A 16,253-nucleotide genomic window follows, 5' to 3' on the forward strand; every position below is an offset into this window, starting at 1 on the left:
GGATCTGAACATACCAATGGAACAGTTTCCAGCGCGCTCGGGGGTGAATAACTGGCAAAGTCGTTGGATTTTGTTGCTGTTACGTGTTGAGGCAAGTCTTTTACAGTGCCAGAAATGTGTACATAAATGTAACTATGTCTAATATGTTTTAACATACGTGCTGAAATCAAGTTTAAGACATAACGTTAGCTTGCTCCATAAGACGGCTACAGATGTAAATACCAGCTGCTATAGCTTACTGTCGCCAGATATGAGAGAGATGAAAACGAACACATGATCAGCTCAGTGGCGTGGTATAGAGAAATTCCCTCTTCACAATGAATGGTTTTCAAATTGTTTTTTTTTCGAGAGCTAGAAAGCCGACGGTGTTTTTCTCCTAAAAATAAGCACCAAGCGTCTTTTCAAATCCCCATGACAACCGCTTGTTCTAGCTTGCTCTGGCTGTAGAGCGCAAGCAATGCAGGGTTTCCCATACACAGACCAGTGTGTTGCGCAGCGCCACACAATCAGACTCGCGATTAAAAAAAAAAAATTCCCAATCGAAACATTAATGTCTGCCTCGCGCATATGACGGAGCGCGCGAGAGAGCGCATATGACGGAGTGTGCGAGACAAAGAGCATCCTGATTGGGTTACTCAGCAAAATAAGCCAATCAGCCTTCAGTGTGGGCGGGCTTCTCTTTTCTCGAGGACCGAAGTTTTCAGCTGAGTCAGTGCGGCCTACAGGATCGGCATGGCAGAGAGCGCGCGCGCGCCCCAAAAAACCAAAATACAAAACCCACTTCAGCTCAGATTACACAAAAGAATCTCCCTGCCTGATGATCTCCCTGCCTGATGATCTCCCTGCCTGATGATCTCCCTGCCTGATGATCTCCCTGCCTGATGATCTCCCTGCCTGATGATCTCCCTGCCTGATGATCTCCCTGCCTGATGATCTCCCTGCCTGATGATCTCCCTGTCTAATAAGGGTAGAAAATAATGACAGTTTCGCACGATGTACTGTTTGCAGCAGTGGTTTCAGCATTGCCCATGGTGGCTTAAATGATTGTAAAGGACATGTTGAGGTGAGGAGTGTCATTTCATGTGCATTATATTTAGGTCAACAACAGGCTGTCATGAAAAGACCAAACTTACTGAAGATTTCCATAAAGTAACAATGTATGAATATACATCATATATATCACATACATGTCATATACAAGTGTGTATCTTTTATAAATGAGGTTAGCTTATCTAATGTAGTATGTTGGGGAGAATCATAGTATCGTATCTATATTTCTGATAAAATTTTAGGTATGATACCGTGTATAATTCTCCTACTTGTTGCTCATTTCATAGGGGGACGGGGGGAATTGCTGGCATGTGCCGCGCGGGAGCGTCTGCCCACATTTTTTAGGCCGAGATGAACTTATAGTTTTTTATTTAAAAAAAAAAATCCAATATGTAATGCCCATTGTACATGCCTGTTCTTTAATTCAAAATCACCATCTCGATCTTCAAATTGACCGTATGGTATATGTGGTATGGTATATTATACAACATCCTGTCCAGATAAAACCTAGTTAGTACACACAACAGTTGAAAGGGAAGTGATGAGTGATGTTGAATGTTGCCTGCTTAATACTGGTTGCAATTTTTTTTGTAACGTAGACTACGAAATGTACTTTTGCGCGCGTGCCGTGTGTCCATGCGCCCTTCTCACCTTTTTCACCCCTGACCAGTTTGCATGCCTGCTCTCTCATTGTCCGGTCTTTTGGGAAACGATGAGTACTAATCCCATCATGATTGGTGTTGCTACACCCTCCTACAATACATCTGTTAACCGTTTTAATAATTACGTGATAACGTTGAAGAAATTTGCAGGAAACTACCAGGTCGTTTTCTCATAAACAAACCAGCGCTGACGTAGGATTCAGAAGGAGGTGTCCCGCACACGACGTCACGGAAATCAATGTTTGCCGGGAAATCCAAATGCCAAGTTTTTTCAGAGGCGGACCAGTTCACCTCAAATGGCTTGATTTCAACTAAATTTTTCTGGTATTGTGCAAGGTAAAAAAAAAAAATTGCAGAGAATGCAGAATGTTACAGATATTTGACCAACGTTTAATATAAAATAGGAGAATTATATTGATCTTGCTCCTGAATTTACCTATGATATGCACTTTAAAGTGTGTGTAATAGGAATTGGGGGGGGGATATACGTAATAGAAATGCTGAATAAATAGACACACTCATATTACATATACATATATAAAATATAAAAACATGCGAGTGTGAATGTGTGTGTAGATGCGTATATCAGTGGTAGCTGGTGGTCTTTGAAATAGAGGAAGCTCAGTTTTAGGTCTACGTAAGAAAATTTTTCAATTATTTATTATTTGTGATCAGTCAATTTGTTATGTGTGCATTCTGCCACATTTTACTCCGACTTGGTCAAGTAAACTTAAGCGTGCATGTGAATTTAAGTGTTCTTTGCTTTTCTCATGCTGTTTGTATGCCCTGTCAAAGTTGTTCAAATCTCCAAAACCCAATTTTAACCAAGTAATCAATCCCTGGGATGGTCTCGTTAAGAGGCAAGGCCTATAGTACATTCTCTTGGTTAAAGCCCTCCCAGTTAACCAGCTTACTTTGTCAGACCAAGACAGCTGAAATGAACGATTGTGTCACCCTGACTTTTGAATTACATCAATCTGCTCTGTTGTCTAATTTTGAGCCTCTCCTCATAAGGAAGAGTATCAAAATCGGGTCTTCTCCAAAATCAGGTCGACATCATTAGCAACGTTTGCCATTTCGCACAGCTAACAGCTAGCTAGCTGGCTGGCTATATTTCCTAGCTTAAAATAAAACAGCCTTTACTGAACCGAAACGAAAGCAAGTAACAAACTATATTTACAATTTCATTTACAGTAAACGCTGTCAGGTCACATGACCAAGAAAGATTTGACAGTTCCTCCAATCATCATACAGAAGCCCAGTGTCCAGTCTTGCCTTACTATCGCCAACCGTTCATAGACCCCCAGTGAAGCTGGGTGTCTGGAAATTACATTTTAAAAGCATGTTGTCCAATAAATGTCTTCCTTTGCCGCACTAAGATCAAAACGTATCCTGTAGTAGCATTAAACCCCAGAGATGCTGAGCATTAATGGGTCATGCTTCCACAGGCTTCTATACGGAGGGGGAAAAAGAAATAAATCATGTAATCAGATTTTGACGACCAGTGAGAAATAACTGCTGAACAAGCTAGCTGTAAAGCTGAGCGCTTTCTAGCACAAAATACTGACTTGGAATAAGAGTTAAAAGTTGTGTAAATGCATATTTAGCAGACAAACTTTCTCATGACATTTTACAGGAAGCTGGGTTTCCCTTGTTGTCTTAGAGCAGTCAACTCTGAGATATACAGTTGTGGTCAGAAGTTTACATACAGTGACATGAATGTCAGGGCAATATTTGGGCTTTCAGTCATTTCTTTGAACTGTTCCTTTTCTGTGGCAGAACGTACAGCATACAGCTTTAATTAAAAACAAAACCCATTAGAATTTGGTGCACAAGTTTTAATTTTCTTTGGGTTTTCTGAAATCAACACAGGGTTAAAATTATACATACAGCACACCTAATATTTGGGTAAAACATCTCTTCGCAAGATTCACCTTGACCAAACGTTCTTTGTTTACCATGAACAAGCTTCTGGCAGAATTCTGGTTGGATATTTTACAACTCTTCATGGTAGAGTTCAATTAATTTTGTTTTTTTCTTGGCATGGACTCGACTTATAAGCACAGTCCACATATTTTCCATAGGGTTGAAGTCAGGACTTGTTTTAAGCTTAATGTTAGCCTGCTTTATCCTCCACAACCAGCTCTGATGTGTGTTTGGGTTCATTGTCCTGTTGTAACTCCCAAGTCGTGTTCAAGTTTCTGATGGTTTATGCTGAAGAATTCTGAGATGGTCCTCCTTTTTCATTATTCCATCCACTTTGTGTAATGAACCAGTTCTACTGGCAGCAAAACAGCCCCAGAGCATGATAATCCTACCACCACCAGCAGCTGGTACAGTGTCCCTCTGTACATGGTGGTCACTGCGGCCAAACAACTCAATCTTTGTCTCATCTGACCATACAGCTTTCCTCCAGAAGGCTTTTGATTTGTCCGTGTGGTCAGCTTCAAACTTTAGTTAAGCTTGAAGGTGGCAATTTTGGAGCAGGGGGTTATTTCTTGGATAGCAGCCTCTTAGTCCATGGGGATCTGAACTGTAGACAGTGATCCATCAGCTTCCAGTTCATGGCAGGGCTGTGCCATGGTGGTTCCCAGGTTGTTCCTGACCATCCAAACCAATTTCCTTTCAGCTGAGGGTGACGGTTTGGGTTTTCTTGAAGTAAAGTGGCTTGGCAAAGTGACTACAGCTCACAATAACTTGGATACAATTGTTTGAACTGATCTTGGAATTTGCAGTTGTTTAGAAATGGCTCCAAGAGACATTCTGGAGTTGTGTATATCTGCGATCCTCTCTCTCAGATCTGCACTGAGCTCCTTGGACTTTCACATTTTACTGTGTGTTGGTCAATCCAATGAGTGCTGTAAACAAACCCTTTTTATGAAAGCACAGAGAAACCAGCTGTAGTCAATCATGATCACTTAAGAGACCTCGGTCTTGGCAAGATAAGAGACATTTTGGAAGTTTCAGCACCTCTGAATTAATAATCTAAGTGAGCGTGTGTAAATTTTTGACCCTGTGTTGATTTCAGAAAACCTAAAGAAGATTAAAACTTGGGCACCAAATGTTAGTGTTTTTTGTTTAATTAAAGCTGTATGCTGTACAATCATTCTGCCACAGAAAAAGAACAGTTCAAAGAAATTACTGAAAGCCCAAATATTGCCATGACATTCATATCCAAGATGACATTCATGTCACTGTATGTAAACATCTGACCAAATCTGTGTATATACACCTGTGCATATGTCTAGACAGATAGTGAGAGAATGATTTGCTTATATGTTATGATATGGATGGGCTGGAAAATATTACAATTGGCCTAGAAAGATCATGTGGTCTCACTAGGTTGTTTTTGGTCTTGGCCACATTGGGGTCATCAGCCCCCAGCTTGCCCTCGTAGATCTCCAGTGCACGGCTGTAGTAGTACACCACCTCCTCGTACTTTCCCTGGTTCTGACACAGCAGTGCCAGATTATTCAGCTGCTTAGCCACATCAGGGTGGTACTTCCCCAAAACCTGTCACAAAAACAACAAGGACACATTAACCTCCTAAGACCCAAGCTGTTTTTTTTAAATGCATTTTTTATTTCTTTTTGCTATTTAGGCTTATTAGAACCTGATTAGAATAAAAACTAAGCATCATCTTTGACAAGATGTACTTTTTGAGAAAAAGTATGTCCACATATGTGGATTCTTGTTCTGAATTTCTAAAAAGTGCTGTCCACGTATGTGACCGCTAGGCCCTAGGAGGTTAAAGGTCATAGGCAAGGGTCAGAGGTGGAATGTAGAATAATCAACTTTATTTTCTAGAAGAACGACCCAAAAAGCGAATTCAGTCTTCCTGGTGACTAATTTGCACCCTACAATTGAATAAAACGGTTAAAGTATACTGGTTTGCGCAAGTTCCGAAGGTTTGTTTACATCTCACTTACGTGCACTTTTACCGCCAGGGGGCTGTCGTCGTGACGTCATTCAAGGCAAACAGACTGGGAGCAGCTCTGTGTTTACTTGCGAACCGAGCACTCGTGTACAGATTTTGGTCGTGAGAGGTTGTGTAAAATGTCTGCAAGTGATAGCGATTTTGAAGTAGGGCCTCTACAAATTGAATATCGAGAGGTGAAACCATACATGTATGAACCTATGGCCGTTGCGAAGCAATCGGTGAATGTGGCTCACTGGTTTGACCGTGCAGCCTCGGAATCGGACAGCGACTTGGCCGACTCTGATCACAGTGACCCTGGACCTCAACAAGACTCGCGCCCAAACGATTTATCCTGGTAGTTATGATAAATTCCTACTTTCGCCGTAATACTAAATAAGAGCCCTTTTGAAGAATAATTAAACCGCCCTCCCTAGTGGATATAGTGAATGATTACTGGACAGTGTGCCGGTAGGCCACATTAGCCTGCCATCCGCGCCATTATACTATTTATAGCCGACTCTAAGTGAGGAAATATCCTTTTGTCTCATTTCCACAATGATTGTACAGGATCCCTCAGGATTCTTGACTTGTCAATTGCAAGCAAAGGTAAAAATGTTTTACGTCTCCTTTTTGCTTGAGCGTTGCTGGTCTGTTTCTTCTTTGACTGCTTGATTTTGTGTTTGAATTTTGTCGGAACAGCGTCAGGTTTGAGCATTCTCTGTCCGACATGGACACCTCAACTCTCCAACAGATGGGGATTCTTCAAAAATGAATAGTCATCGAAGTGATCAGAGCACAGAGTGGCATATTTACCCGGCTGCCAACCCTCTTGCTTCATGCGCACAATCCACTCAATCTGCCTCTTCTCCTCTCTCGGAAAAAGGTAAAAACTTCTTCCTGAACCGGTCCTGTTGTTACAGTTCACTGCACAACAATAAGGCATGGGCTTTCTTTGAAAATTCCCGAACGCATGTCTGCACTCAAGCTGAATGGCAATGCAAATAAACAGAAGTGGACTCAACTCAAGCGATTTCTTTGCCTTGAATGATGTCACACACCGAGTGGTCACGAAAATCGCCGAGCAGAAATTTGCCGCGATCCGCGCCAACTTATTTTAATTATTACTTATTAACAATACTTCTTAGGACCAGAAGAAAATTACAGAGGGTTTAACATAAAGTTTCAAATGTGCATAAATTGAAAACCGTTGCCTATGAGCTTTAATATACACTAGTTTGCACTTTCTAAATCATTTACACTGGAATGAAATGGTTGCCTTTGTCTTCCTGAACCAGTGGAAACATTTCATTCATCTTCACTAAGCACTTCAACCTCATCAGGGTCATGTTGGATCTGGATCCAATCCCAAGAATACCAGACACAAGGTGAGAATACACGCCATAAATAAACAGAACGCCAGTCCATTGCAGCGCGCCATACAAATGCATTCACACCTCGGGGCAATTCAGAGTTGACAATCCACTTCAGAGCTTTAATTCTAGTACGACTCGGCACCACACCCAGTCTTGCGGTACTCTGAATGTTTCCAGGAAGAAGGAAAAGATGGATATCGGGAAAGAAGGAGTCTGTATTTCACTCTTTCCAGCAATATCTGATCTGTACTGTACATCAAGGACGCGTTATCCTAATGGGCTTCATGGGCAGCTGCTCAGGGCCTCGGCCACTAGGGGGCCTCGGAGGTAGTGAGATCGGAAAATATGAAACGATATTTTCAGAAGTTTTGATCATATTGATAACATTTTTGATGCATTTCGCCACCCGTAAGGAAGCCCACCTTGTCCTGTCGCATAAATCACCCGTCATTGTCAATATGATCACTGTCCACCATGTCTTCACACACTATGCCAGCTTGAGTTCAATGATGTAATTAATGACTTCGCTTTCCAGAAAAGTAGGAAAGTGCCCTTGTAAGTTGGCCCATGGCTGTCAAACTGAATGCGCAAAGCTGTGTGCCACTGCTGTTTGGGACATTATGTCTGTGAAAGGATGAAATCTGTGTGCCACTGCTGTTTGGGACATTATGTCTGTGAAAGGATGAAATGTTTCACATAGCCTAACATTTTGAGATTTATTTCTGAGAAGCAAGATATTTTTCTTTCTTTGTTATCGCTCTTTGTTTTCACAAGTTAAAAGTCGCCTGGGTTCCAAAATGAAAACGAACGGTTATATACCAAATGAATGTTCTTGTTCTGAATACTAAAGAAACTGTTGTAGGCCTAGGTTATGTTCTTGACATGTTGTTCATTGACTCACTCATTCAAAGGCTTCTTGAGGCTAAACTTTAGTTAACCAGAATTGTTAACCGTGATGTCTGATGGATTTTTTCACCATGCAATTGCCTATTTCACCATTGCTTTTTCTCGATTAAATAGGTGTTGATGGATATAAAGTTTTATCGTTCAATAGTATTTCTAATTGTGCCACTGACAACAGGCGGGGGTGGGGCCTCAGGGGTGTGTCTGCCCAGGGCCTCGGCAAGGGTTAACGCCGCCCTGCTGTACATGTACATATAACTTCATGTTTGCTGCATTACCTTGTTATAAAAGGAATAAACATGTAACAATACATCATGTGATAATAAATCGTGATAAAAAGTTATGACGTTTCGAATCAATGAAACAAATAATGAATCAAGATTATCAAGCCGAGTAATCTCTTACTTTTTCTTAGCTGTAATTGTGTTGTTTAGACAGAAATAATGTACAATAGCTGGAATACACATGACTTCACCCTAGGCAGAAGTAACACAGCACCGATGCCACACGCACACCCAAAAAAAATCTAAAATGTCCAAGAGCTGTTGTGTGACTGACTGTACAAGTAGATTTAACGGTAGACGGCCTTTCAGATTTTTCAGGTTCAGGTCATAAAAAGAATTTTCCCGGGACACCCAATTATTTTTGTTTACTGGACTGAAAGCTACTGAATTCGAAATCACAGACTTCCAATTTTATTATTATTTTAAATAGAACAAATAAGGAATTTAAGGCCACATGACCCTACATCGTCCGCTATTTTTTCCTGCTTCACCATGACCCAAATCAAGACACTACGTCATGCATCATGTGGTGGGCTTTCCCCGTTCGCGCAAGGCATTGTGGGATACAAATTTGAAAGAGGAGAGAAAAATGGAGGACGCGAGTGTGCGAATGAAACGTGAAAGACCAACTACAGTAACGGAAAACGAGAAGAAAAGACGTTATGTTCTATACGAAGGAAAGGAAACGCAGGACCAAACTAATAAATATTGGCGCTCAGCGAGCACCTCGGTGTGATCAGCTGTTCGTTTAGTGACAGAATGATGGAACAGTCAGTGCACGGTCAAAGGTAAACCTGTAGATGGCAGTAATGCAACACCGTGGATGCCAGCTGCCATAAAACCCAAAAGAAGGAGGAGGTAAACCTGTGCATGCGCGCGCACACGGACTTCCTCTGACTGCCTGAAGCGAGTGATTTCATGCACATTATTTGCTCAGGAATCGCCTCAAATTAAATAACTTCCCAGCCACAGAATGGCCCGGGTTTGTTTATTTATTTATTTTTAGACATTACAGAAATAAACATATCACAATGAAATTTCAGAAGGGGCTAAATTTCACCCATTTTATGAAATCAAAAGGCCGTCTAGCTTTAACAAGAAATCAGAGCTCTCTTTTTACAGACTTCTGACAGCTAAAGAAAAGAGAAGCAAATGGAGGTGGAGATAAATGTTCCTAAAAAGTTTATTCAGAAAAAGCCCGTGTTATTTTTTCATTTTTAATAAAAGGAATATTTTTAGTTAATAGGGTATTATATTTTTATTCCAACCTTTACAAATGTGGGTAAATAATTTGTTGGTTATTAAGAAAATTAAACTTCAAGTAAAGGAATATTTAAGTTGAAGAAAAAACAGAAAATAAATGCTGCTTTTTTTTCTTCTAATAAAACTTTAATTTTTTTTTCCCGAAAACATTATGGGAAAATTGAATCGTGAATCAAATTATTACATTCCGTATAAATAAATAAATAAATACCACATTTTATTGCTTATCGTATAGTTCCTCTATTACATTTAGATCATTCGCTGATCTAAATACAGAGTTGAATAAATTTTAAACAATTTATTTGTACACTAAGCAAATTAAAATAACTTTTGATCTTGGTCACTTGGGTTTTCAGTTTTTGTGCTTTTTTGCAGTTTGGCTTCAACTTTGGTTTTGGACAAATGTCACTGTGGCACATCCCGAAATGGCAACGTGGGCCACGTGAATGTTAACATTAACTTTGAATCACATTTTTATCTGACCACGACCTGCTCTAGATGAAAAGGTGAAAAGAAATGATCCATCACTGCATGTGATGGCATGGTGGCACAGTGGTGTAATAGTGGTTAACACTGTCGCCTCACAGCAAGAACGTTCAGGGTTCCAGGTGCTCTGGTTTCGCCCACAGTCCAAAGACATGCAGTTAGGCTAACCGGCTACTCTAAATTGCCCATAGGTGTGAAGGTGTGTGAATGGTTGTTTCCCAAGCCCAGAGATGGGAGGGTTGCAGCAGGAAGGCGTCAAACTATGCTCCAATTGATGTGACATGTGAATCAATAGGGTCCACATGGACCCCGACCTGGCAACAGTGCTGGACAAGGAGGAGGGGGAAGACGATCTCATGTGATGCCATACCTTCTCCCTGATCTCCAGCGCCCTCTTGCACAGAGGCTCAGCTTCCTTGTATTTGCCCCTCTTGCCATATAAGACAGCCAGGTTGTTGAGGGTGGCGGCCACGGCGGGGTGATCCTTCCCAAGGGTCTTCTCACGGATTGCCAGCGCATCATTCAGCAAGTGAGCTGCTTCTTTGTACTTATTCTGATCCCTACACAGAGTGAGGCCTGTTATCCTTTCGTGCTCCTGCATTTTGCCAAAACATGCAACATGACGCACACTGTCCTGACCTGTAGACGAGAGCGAGGATGTTGAGCATGGTGGCGACGTCAGGGTGGTCGTGGCCCGAGGTCTTCTCCAGGTCCTCCAGAGCTTGTTTGCAGAGCGGAACAGCCACCTCGTACCTCCCCTGAGAGGCGTACTGGATCACCAGGTTGTGCAGCGTCCTGAGCCGAGCCGGGATCTCATATCCACCCTGCTGTGCTGCCACCTCACCGCTGCGCTGGGCTGGAACTGTGCACATGGGCAAGTTCGTTAAAAGACTTCATCTTTCACGTTTAATTCGGATAAGTTTTTATTCAGTCCCACACCCTGCCTCACCTGGTCCGTGATCATCGTCGTTGGGGAACAGATCATCCAGACTGTCCTTTTCTTTTTCCCCGGGTTTCTCCTCTGAGGGTGTGGTGTCATCATCAAACTTGCGTATCTGGTTCATGAACTCGAGGTGCTTCTTCTCCTCTTCGAGCTGCGCCACATTCTGCTCGCTCTTCTGCAGCTTGTGCTGGGTGCTGGCCAGCTCGTCCCGCAGCCACTGGTTCTCCTGGCACAGGCGCCGCACCTGAGCTCGCAGCTTCTGCTTCTCCGACTCCACGGCGCTCAGGTGACCAGACAGTGCGATGATCACCTGCAGAGAACAGAAGCGCTGACCTTCACCGCTTTATATTAAGAATCACTTCATAAAATTCTCTGTTAAGCATGTTCATAAAATAAAATAAAAAGCACCTGCATCAAGATGAAGTATTTTAGTGAAGCTGTTCCTTCAAGAAGGAAAACATGCAAATTAAATTATGACAACTGCTGTCCAGTGTCCATGAGTGAGTGCTCCTCTTCCCAATGTGAGTATATGTGAGAGAGAGAGGGAGAGAGAAAGGAAGAGGGAGAGAGAGAAAGGAAGAGGGGAGAGAAAGGAAGAGGGGGAGGAAGAGGGAGAGAGAGGAAGAGGGAGAGCGAGAGGAAGAGGGGGAGGAAGAGGGAGAGAGAGAGGGAGAGAGGAAGGAAGAGGGAGAGAGAGGAAGAGGGAGAGGAAGAGGGAAAGGAAGAGAGAGGAAGAGGGAGGGGAAGGAAGAGGGAGAGAGAGAGGGAGAGAGAGAGGAAGAGGGAGAGAGAGGAAGAGGGAAAGGAAGAGGGACAGAGAGAGAGAGGAAGAGGGAGAGAGGGAGAGGAAGAGGAAGAGAGGGGGAGAGGAAGAGGGAGAGAGGGGGAGAGGGAGAGAGGGGGAGAGGGGGAGAGGGGGAGAGGAAGAGGGAGAGAGGGGGAGAGGAAGAGGGAGAGAGGGGGAGATGAAGAGGGAGAGAGAGAGGAAGAGGGAAAGAGAAACAGAGCAGGGAATAATTTGTTTGGTATCGCATCGCAATTTGCTACCCAAACTCCCCCAACTGCGACGCAAAGTGAACAACGCGTTGCACAAAACCGCGACGCAAAGTGAACAACGCGTAGCACAAAACTGCGATGCAAATTCTTGGCACCTTCGTCCCTCATAAACTGCAATTTGGGCAAGAGATCATGTTCACTGCGGTCGGATCAACAGCCAGCGCACAAGCACTCGTATGAGAGCTCATGACTTGTGTGGTGGGCTGTAAGAATTCTTGAATTCTGATTGGCTGCAAATCTGAGATGCGTGCACAGTACCGTATGACCGCGGGCATAACAGACCGCTTGCACTGACGTCACATTTACATTAGCAACCGTCGCTATCCTATGCCTGGGGGACAAGCGAACTTTGTTCACAGACAGAAGCCAAGCGAAGATGTCAGGCGTCTGCTGCTGTTGTCTGAAGAAAACTACAGATAAAAAAAGCTTTCCAACTGGATTACTCGGATAATCTTAGTCAGAAAGAAGCGAAGGATAGATATACGCAGAAATTAGAGTCTAGGAGCCGTTATGATCCGTGCAAAATTCCTTGAAACGACTGGAGTGACAGTGCAGATTAGTGGCCTAGCATTAGCAACATGTTGGAATACATCTTTTTCGCCAAAGAGTCCCGACACGGAAGAACGGTTTAAAAAAAAAAAAAAAAGCAAGAAAACCTTTATGTAAAGACTTTTTCCCTACATCCAAAGCATTTACTCTCAAAGGGCTCCGACCTGAACTGTGGGCTGGATGGTCTCCCCACCCCTCCATGTATTATCAACCCCATGGACAGAGTGCAGACAGCTCTGTAACTAGATCATTTATACAATGATGCTTATTCTTGTTAAAACAATATGTGAAGTGTTATTATTTGTAAAATAAAATATATTGTTCTAGACTTTCAAAAAATATAAGATTTTATTTTAATTTTATCTAATAGTGGATGGTACAATAATTACAAACACTAACAGAATCACCAAGTTCCAGTTGTAGCTGTAGTCATGTAGTAACTTATTACAAGGGTGATTATAAATTCAATAAACGGTTAATGTTCAGTTCCCTCTTCATTTATTCTCTATTCAAAAGGCACAACTGAGTCACACAGGTTGACGGACAATAACGGCGCTATACAGTCTTCACCAGCTGCTACTCAATTTTCATCTTGTATGGCAATTACTGCTCTTCATTTTCTCCCCAAACAAATTATTCCCTGAGAGAGAGAGAGAGAGAGAGAGAGAGTGTGTGTGTATGTGCAAGATGGCTCAAATCCCAGTGGGATTACCTGCGCCTCCCCCAGGCCCAGCTCAATGGCCTCCAGGCTCTTGCGGAGCAGACCAGATTTCTCCTGCGCAGCAGGAGGTGGAGTGCAGTCCAGCAGGGAGTTAAGGAGCTGAGCGTGCTCTCCCCGCAGCGTCTCCAGCCCCTGCATCACCGCCTTTGTGTTCAGAACAATCTCATCCTGACTCAGCCGCTCCAGAGACTCCTCCCTCGGGTACACCATAGTGGACATCGCCTGAGAACGCTCCGCTCACGATCACAAACAGCCGCTGGAAGGGCAAGAGAAAGAGACAGGATGAAGATGTATATCGAGATCTCCTGAACGCAGCTTAATAGCGAAACAGAAAAAGACTTCCTGTTTGATTTTATCAGCATAAGCTTTAAGCATTTTCCAAATAACCTGAGCAAATCTTGATTTATTTATTCCAGTGACGGCCATATCAAATCTCCCAGCACAGCTCTGACAATTAGATTCTGTGTCCTCTAAGGAACAGCCTTTCAAAATGAATATCATGTTATTAAAGCATAATGAAATTCCGGGTAAGGAGGGGGTTAAAAAACAGGAAAGCGGAATCCAGCACAGCAAAACGCAAACAGTGGACGTTCGGAATCCATTAAGGGCGCCGTCATATGGTCATCAGGCTCCTCCGTGAGTGATTACTGCAATTCCGGAGCAACATCTGTATTTGGTGGACGAAAAAACATTTAAGAGATACAGATCTATGATCACTAAGAGCTCCATGTTGCCATTACCGGGTACACGGTCAGCTCTCGACTCTCTGCTCTGGCTATATGGATGAGCTGAGGCAGCACAATGCGTAAAATGCCTGCGTGCAAGTATTGTGTTGGTGTGAGTGGTGAAGCAAACGTGCAAACGAACTCAACACCACCAAGATCCTGAGTGAGCACAAAATTTGTGAGCAAAATGAACACTTCCTTGTGAGCTGCACTTCTCACTGCGGCCGCTAGGTGTCTCCATCCCGCCTCCATCCTCCATCCCCACACCCTGCAATGCAGCAAGATGCTGAACCGCAATCAAACTCTGCTTTATCCATCCCATCCCCATCTGCGTTTAAAGCTCGAATATAACCAGAGCGGAGTCACAGTTAGGGGAAATATGAGATGAAATAAAGATTACGCCTCATGGGAGCCATGAAGGTGACCGTGGTGCATCAGAAACAAAACAGAGGCATTCAGCATCAGTGCTGATTTATTTATAAATCAATCAATCAATCAATCAATAGCCTTGAGGGCGTCAGAGTGATCTCATGCTCAAGATAAGACTTGATCGTGTTAAAGATCCGAACTGCGCATGACAGATTTAGCATAACCTTTAGGTCTACTTTATTATAGTCGAGTACAGACCTGTACTTCAGTGCAATACAAGCAAAATATCATTTTATATATATATATATATATATATATATATATATATATATATATATATATATATTTCTTCCTTTAAATGTCGACTGTCTTCCAAATTAGCTAATGTTTTTAGCCGAAAAGCTAGCGTTTAGAGATCATACATCACCAGCATCATCAGCATCATTAATCAGATGCTCCAGCTAGCAGTTAGCATATTAGCACCTCAGTCACTGAGCACTTTATTTACCTTCTCAGCTCGCAGATAAGAGGTTTTTTTCCGAGGATGAGTTTATACTTAAGTTTATTATATTTTAAATACGTGGCAAAAAATATCCGTTTCGATTAAATCCTGCTGAAAGAGAAAGCAGTGCTCTCCAGCTAAAGCAGCAGCAGCATCCTCCACACAAACAAACAAACAAACAAGCCGCCGGCTAACACACTGACACACCGGGCGCGCGCGCGCAGCAGCCTTCTCTCTGGTTTGTTTATTGGTTTGTTTTTCTCAGCACATGAAGGGTGAAGTTTCATCCCTAACAACAACAGCACTGTTCCCTGAGGCCATCATTTATCATAATTATAATTAAAAAAAAAAAAATCAACAACACGAAGCGAATTCAGCCCAGGAGCTTCTCAGGAACACTTTCACTGACTGACAGCCGCAAAATGAAAATGGCTGTTTGTGCCAAGCGGCTCCCAGAATCCACTGCGGCGTGACGTCACAGCCCCCTCCTCTACTCCTATTTCCCACCCACACCATCTTCTGGTGACGGTTATTTCAGTCTGTGTGTGTAAAAGACTCATTCATCTCATCTCATTATCTGTAGCTGCTTTATCCTGTTCTACAGGGTCGCAGGCAAGCTGGAGCCTATCCCAGCTGACTACGGGCGAAAGGCGGGGTACACCCTGGACAAGTCGCCAGGTCATCACAGGGCTGACACACAGACAACCATTCACACTCACATTCACACCTACGGTCAATTTAGAGTCACCAGTTAACCTAACCTGCATGTCTTTGGACTGTGGGGGAAACCGGAGCACCCGGAGGAAACCCACGCGGACACGGGGAGAACATGCAAACTCCGCACAGAAAGGCCCTTGCCGGCCACGGGGCTCAAACCTGGACCTTCTTGCTGTGAGGCGACAGCGCTAACCACTACACCACCGTGCCGCCCTGTGTAAAAGACTTTTTTTTTTAAAAAAAGTAAAAGACAGTGGTTAGCGCTGTCGCCTCACAGCAAGAAGGTCCGGGTTCGAGCCCTGTGGCCGGCCGGCGAGGGCCTTTCTGTGTAGAGTTTGCATGTTCTCCCCATGTCCGCGTGGGTTTCCTCCGGGTGCTCCGGTTTCCCCCACAGTCCAAAGACATGCAGGTTAGGCTAATGGAGCACTTGCATGTGACGTCACAGCCGATCCAGATTGTGACAGACGCCATCTTGTCGGTCAAACGCCATATTTCCGCCTTCTACTTCCATACATGTCAACCTATACGGAATGTCCGTATTTTATACGGATTTGATTCAATAAACGTAGTATACGGGCGTATAAATAAAGTTATACGGATTCTTTAAAGCGAGTCTCCCGCCCGTTGAAACTTCGTGTATTTTCTTTTGTATGAAAATGATCATAATGTGAGCGTAAATAAACGACTAGAAATAAAAAATAATTTTCGAATAAAGGGATTACTTTTTGCCC

General features: G+C 43.2%; 1 protein-coding gene across 2 annotated transcripts in view; it reads right to left on the minus strand.

The window, feature by feature from the left end:
* The window catches only part of LOC132901463 (kinesin light chain 2-like), a 35,932-nt gene extending 20,727 nt beyond the window's left edge, over positions 1-15,205 (minus strand). For both annotated transcript variants that reach the window (XM_060943989.1, XM_060943913.1), the window contains exons 1-6: positions 14,812-15,205; positions 13,201-13,465; positions 10,890-11,193; positions 10,580-10,802; positions 10,311-10,500; positions 5,052-5,225 (exon numbers count right to left, since the gene is read on the minus strand). In XM_060943989.1, coding sequence (XP_060799972.1) covers positions 5,052-5,225; positions 10,311-10,500; positions 10,580-10,802; positions 10,890-11,193; positions 13,201-13,428 — 1,119 coding nt within the window. In that variant the 5' untranslated portion in view covers positions 13,429-13,465; positions 14,812-15,205. The remainder of the gene's footprint in view (positions 1-5,051; positions 5,226-10,310; positions 10,501-10,579; positions 10,803-10,889; positions 11,194-13,200; positions 13,466-14,811) is intronic.
* Positions 15,206-16,253: the final 1,048 nt, after the last annotated feature.

Source organism: Neoarius graeffei, chromosome 1, assembly GCF_027579695.1.
Source record: "Neoarius graeffei isolate fNeoGra1 chromosome 1, fNeoGra1.pri, whole genome shotgun sequence".
Classification (NCBI taxonomy): domain Eukaryota; kingdom Metazoa; phylum Chordata; class Actinopteri; order Siluriformes; family Ariidae; genus Neoarius; species Neoarius graeffei.